The 5650-nt window shown below is 45.0% G+C and overlaps 1 protein-coding gene across 1 annotated transcript in view; it reads right to left on the reverse strand.

The window, feature by feature from the left end:
* Positions 1–3194: 3194 nt before the first annotated feature.
* The window catches only part of ERGIC2 (ERGIC and golgi 2), a 14069-nt gene continuing 11613 nt past the window's right edge, over positions 3195–5650 (reverse strand). Inside the window, exons 11-14 of the mRNA XM_018576446.1 lie at positions 5299–5396; positions 4563–4725; positions 4124–4203; positions 3195–3325 (exon numbers count right to left, since the gene is read on the reverse strand). Coding sequence (XP_018431948.1) covers positions 3257–3325; positions 4124–4203; positions 4563–4725; positions 5299–5396 — 410 coding nt within the window. The 3' untranslated portion in view covers positions 3195–3256. The remainder of the gene's footprint in view (positions 3326–4123; positions 4204–4562; positions 4726–5298; positions 5397–5650) is intronic.

Consider the following 5650-nt stretch of genomic DNA (forward strand, 5'->3'; position numbering starts at 1 on the left):
AATTGTGCCCGGAGTTCTGCTTTAATGATTTCTTAAGGAATACAGAACTGTATATAATAGTGTATTATATCTGCCTGGATTTCAGCTTCAAAGACGACCTTTCATGAAAATACAAAGTCTGCTTTTTAGGTGGCCCCATTCCCATATTTAAAAAAAATACAGTAAACTCTCTGTTATCCGGAACTCAACTAAGCAGAATTTTTTTTTTGTGTATTCACTGTTCTGCTGATCTGTGGCATGTATTATCCTGGAAATGATCATGTGACTATTTGTCTCAATTCGTTTTAAGTGTGTCCATTTGTCTTAATTTGCTTAGGATTCCTGCATTTCAGTATTTATAGGCAGTTAATACAGAGTTTATTTTATGGCATTAGTTACGCCTATTTTTAATAGTAACTCTCAAGCAACCAGAAACGACATTTATCCGGAATCAACAAATCCATGTGGATGCCGGATAACGGGGAGTTTACTGTATTAGGTTGAAAAAAAAAATAAAAAAGGAAAAAAATCCCCGACTTTCAGCAGGCTTGGCACGGCCCACTAAATAATGGCTAAAAAGGACCAGCGGGAAGCTGGGTGTAAGTTTTTTTTATTTTATTACCTTTTTCTTGCAATTGTTGTTTTTTTCTCTCTGAAATGACACTTTGTAATCTATGGGAGGGGCGCTCCCCAATACGCAGACCTGCGTTTTCATGCATGGACTGCTCAAAGTCCGGGATTCCAGCGCACAACCAAGCTAACCTCAATGCAGGTTATTTGGGAAAAAATGAGCAGCGCCCCCTGGTGCCACCACATGGTACTCGTCACAACAGACATGAACACTGTGAACACATTAAAGATCAACAAAGCGCTGTGAAAAATATTTCAGAGTAATCCGCCATCTGGGTGGGCTTCCGCCCTAAACACTGTATATTCACAGCTGCGCTAAGCAAGCTGAAAATACAACGCACACAAGTTTGAGGGCTGAGGGCAAATGACCTGTCATTCTCCCATTTTTTATTTGGAATTCTCTGACAGCTGCTACAAATACCGGATTGTTCAAATGACCAGTGGTAAGGATGGAGGTCACCCACCCTGATTTCATAGAAAGCTGTGACAAAATGTCAAATCCTGTGCATGGTAATGGAAAAGAAACAGAAGTTGCAGGTTCTTTGGCTGTTTTGTGTTGCAGGTAAATGTGATCGGTTCAGGAAATTCTCAGTGAAGGAGAAGTGTGGTAACAGTGAACTCATCCAAGAAAGGTCAGCTATGGAAACACGAGGACTCGGAAGTCATTTCTCCTTTTAAAGGGCATAGAAAGTGGTTATTAACACTGAGGTTTAATCTGATTATATTTTACCTTGCCTGGCTGCTCCTTGCCCACGTCATCAACATGGTAATGACATTGGTATATAAAACATGGCGTCATTACATACCTTATTTTAGACCCGTGGTTCCCAACAGTGGGTCGCAATCCCCGTGTCCCTTCCACTGCACTCGGAAAGAGGCTCCTCAGCCTCCTCATAGCGCCACAATGTCAGTTTTCGAGCCGAGCAGCCTTTCAAAATATGCTGCCTAGCACCGAGTGTCAGCTTGAGGTGGGGTGGGCTTGGGGTATGGTCACCACGGAGCTCCATCCAAATGTGCATTGCTTACAGCTCCCTCACGTGTCCTGTATAGGTGCCTGGACTGGAGCGATGTCACGTTCTGGCTCCCAGCACCTCTACTGGGGTGCAAGGGAGCTGCAAGCAATGTACGAATGGATGGAGCTCAGTCACGGCACAGGAGCCCACACTGGACCCCAAGCTGAGGATCCACTCCAGTTCTCGTAAGATAGGAAGACTGGGTGATTAATGCACTGTACCACGCAATCGCACCTACCTTCTGAATGGCACCCCAAACACACCTCCCGCCTACAGTTTGATCAGCCGTACCGCAATGCCGTGCATTCCAGTGCAGTGGGACTTGGGTCGCGGCTTAATGACCAAGAACAAATATGGGTCCTGAGGTTACACAGGTTGAGAACCGCCACTTAAGACCCAGTGATTCTGTACATCTCTATGCAATGCAGGCAGATCTTGGCTGGTGGGAGAGGCCAGCAAGGTGCCGTTCATAGGTTCCTGAAACCGTTGCCCCACCCTGCCTCAGTAGTCCTCTCAGGAGCCCTCAGCCCCCGTACAAGCAATATGAAATGTAAATATGAAAATACTCTGATGAGTGGTTGTTAGTCTTGCAGAGTGGTAATTCCTAGGCAGACTGTATTTACATGCAGACTGCCACAGAAAACACCCAAATGTGCTGCTGAGCCTCCATGACTGAAAGACTGACTCCAATGAATGCAAAAGGGCAGGCTGGGGACAATCATGCTGAGAGCAAAAGAGCTAGGGGATGCTGAACATCCTCGTGCCAGGAAATGAGGCGGTCTCCATCAGACTTGCTGCATCTTATAAAGCACACTGTAAGAAGCTCACAGTGAAATCAGAGTAAGAAAAATAAAAAAGGATGTAGAACAGTTTAAAAAGTTTACATTCAAAAAGAACTAAATACAAACTAACCCAAAACAACTGTACTTTCCCTTTAAATCAGCTTCCCTTTCCTTGGGACCTTTGCCTGCAGCGTCTATTCCCAGCTAGTACAACATCAAAGTATTTTCAGTGTCGAACAGATCCAGCAGCTCCATACATTTAGAGGGCAAGCATGCTTCTTAGCGGAGTTACCCTTTGCGGCCACCCTCTCCCCAACCCGAGGCATGCTGCAGAGGACCCCCTAGTTGTGTGTGGAAGCAGTGGTCTCTCTGCAGCCCACGCCCGGCTGGCGTGGGCGGCGGGAGATGGTATTCACAGCAGCCAAGTGCAGCAGGGAGGACGTTGGGAGGTAACTCATTTTTTTATGACACCCTATAAAATCATTGGGAAAGTCTGGGGCAGATAGGACGATGAAGCTACTTTGGAATGAGTTTAATTATACGACCGATCATTCTACTATCCTGGAACCAGATTTTCAGGAGACTTCCTTTAATGCCCTGAAGGTGGTGACAACCATACATGAAGGCTGAATTCTACCGGACACCCTTTACACAACTGGATAGAATCCTGCAGACAGATACCGATATCCTAAAATAATAAACGTTACAACTTTTCCTGAAGAGAATTCTTTGTTTTCTGTTATCTCCTTAGATCGCTGCGGCCAATCCTTCAAATGACCACTCACACATGTAGCGGATATATAAAACACCAGATATGTTTATTATAAGAAAAGTCCTGGTCATTCTGATCATTTACAGAGGAGGGTCTGGCTGCAAAGTGTCCGAGCAGTGGTTGGAGGAAATGTTGTGCGCGTGGTTCTCCTAGCAATGAAAAATGGAAAAATACATTAACAGCAAAACAGAATAATTGCTGGTTGAATGGAAACTACAGAGAGCAGGTCTGGGCATTGGAGAGCACTGGGAGCTCCCCAAATCTCAGCTGGAGATCCTTCCAGTAACAGCACTTCCTGATGCAGCCCGACAACGCTAAGTCACCGCCTCATAATTAGCAGCAGTATTGTCAGCTTGCAGTGCGAGACATTTCAGTTGGGACAATGGACTCATCGGGACGCACCTGACGGGCCCCTCATCGGGACGCACCTGACGGGCCCCTCATCGGGACGCACCTGACTGGAACCTTTTTTGGTACACACCTGACTGGCCCCTCATCTGATTCACCAAATAGACAGACGAAGAGCCAAATTAAAGAGTGCATAAGGCCAGCTAACAACACTGCTGCTAATCGAGAGGCAGTGGCTTAGCATCGTCAGTCTGCAACAGGAAGTGCTCTCCAGATTGTAAATGTTGAAAATTGTCCTAACAATTATTTGGTTAAGAAGACTGTATACAGTGAGACATGTTGTCAAACACACTGGCAAATACATTCTGGGTGTACAGACACTTCACCACTAAATGTAGCCCACACAAGAAATGGGACAGCTGGAATCAAACCAAACAGAAAATTATTACTTTTTTGTTTTATTAAAATATGCCTTGGTGTCTCATCTATTGCTATATACATACATACATACATACATACATACATACATACATACATACATAAAAGATACCACTTCTTTTGACACCATGAACACACACACCCACACACACTGAACTTACTTCAATGGGCCGGTAGGCTCCCAGTCTGAAACGACAGCATACAAGGTCCACAAAGAACTCTGCCATCCCGTGTATCATACCTGTACCAAGGAGAGGCAGCAGTGAGTATGGGGAAACATTATCTTTTAAGCAACTGCAGCTACATTTCTTTTTTTTCCCTAATCAGTGACGTGAGCATTTGGTATCAGACTCTTACAGTCCCTGGATCCTTGTGGCTTCTTTGTGCTGCTTCCCTCCCCAGTCTGAGCTCTGCTGTGCAGGGACTGCAAGAGGCTGATATCAAGTCATATTCAGGTACTCACACTGCTTGGATATAACAATATACATTTCATAATGTACTAAGGATTACAGACCTGCAATAGATTTTTTTTTTATATATCTGCCTGTTTCTGGAGTTTAGACTGTCAATCCCTGGTTTATAATGCACACACAAACTCGCCTGTGGTGGTGAAAATTCCGCCAATGATACCGCAGAGTCGCACAAGGAACTTCCACAGTGGCATGTGATCTTCTGTGACCGTCACCATCAGGGAACTGATGTCATACTTCATGAATATACCGGAAACGCCATGACTGCCAGTGGCGTGATTGATGGCACGCTCCTACAAGGGAAGATGCAGAATGTCAGTCTGTGATTAGGCTAGATAACACACGAGTGAAATGTATCCCCCCTTTCCTTACTAAACATTATGGAACATGACCTTTGTAAATGAAATGCAGGTATCCGCAAGTACCTAGCAATATTTTCCAGAAATATGCAACTATCAACTTCCAATCATCCATGAAGTTTAAAGCAGGGAGGGACATTTCCTCTGAGCGGCAGTGCCGCGAGGGAACATGGAGCCAGCTTTCCGGCCAATCAGGAAGCCAGGCTGCAGGTAATGGCCCGCCTAATGGCTTCCTGACTGGCCAGGAAGCCGGCTACATGCTGATTGGCTAGGAAGTCAGCTTCCTGGCCAATCAGCACAGAGCCAGGCAAACAGCATGGAGCCAGCCGGGCTGCGGGTAATGATTGCCCAGGAAGCCGGCTCCATGCTACCAGTACTTGGTATCGGCGAGTAGCGAAATACAAATAATCGGAACTCAATACAAAAAACTGGTATCGGTGCATCAACTTTTTTTTTTTCTTCTGCACTTGAGCCCCTAACCTAAGAAAGTTTCTCTGGCAGACTTACCCTTTCTGTCACTGAGAACTGGTGGGTGTCTCCGTAAACTTTACGAGTGTTCAGTTTGGTTGGGACTATGGTGATGAAATACTGGTACATTTGGTTACCTGAAAAAGAAATTAACAACATTTAGGAATTAGGTTACTCCTTTTTAGCTGGAAGGGTCAATAGACATATTTTTTTTTCTTTCCTCCATCTATCATAAGTGCCAGTGAGCAACCATTTGATCAAAATGCAATTGCTTGCCAAACATTTACAACTGAATGCTACTGATGTGCATCTCTTAGACCTATGTCACACTAGCAATCCAGTTGTTGGCGACAGCTCACGATTGACATAATCCCTGGGCACAAGGACATAC

The sequence above is a fragment of the Nanorana parkeri genome, unplaced genomic scaffold (genome assembly GCF_000935625.1).
Source record: "Nanorana parkeri isolate BGI_ZX_2015 unplaced genomic scaffold, ASM93562v1 scaffold67, whole genome shotgun sequence".
Classification (NCBI taxonomy): domain Eukaryota; kingdom Metazoa; phylum Chordata; class Amphibia; order Anura; family Dicroglossidae; genus Nanorana; species Nanorana parkeri.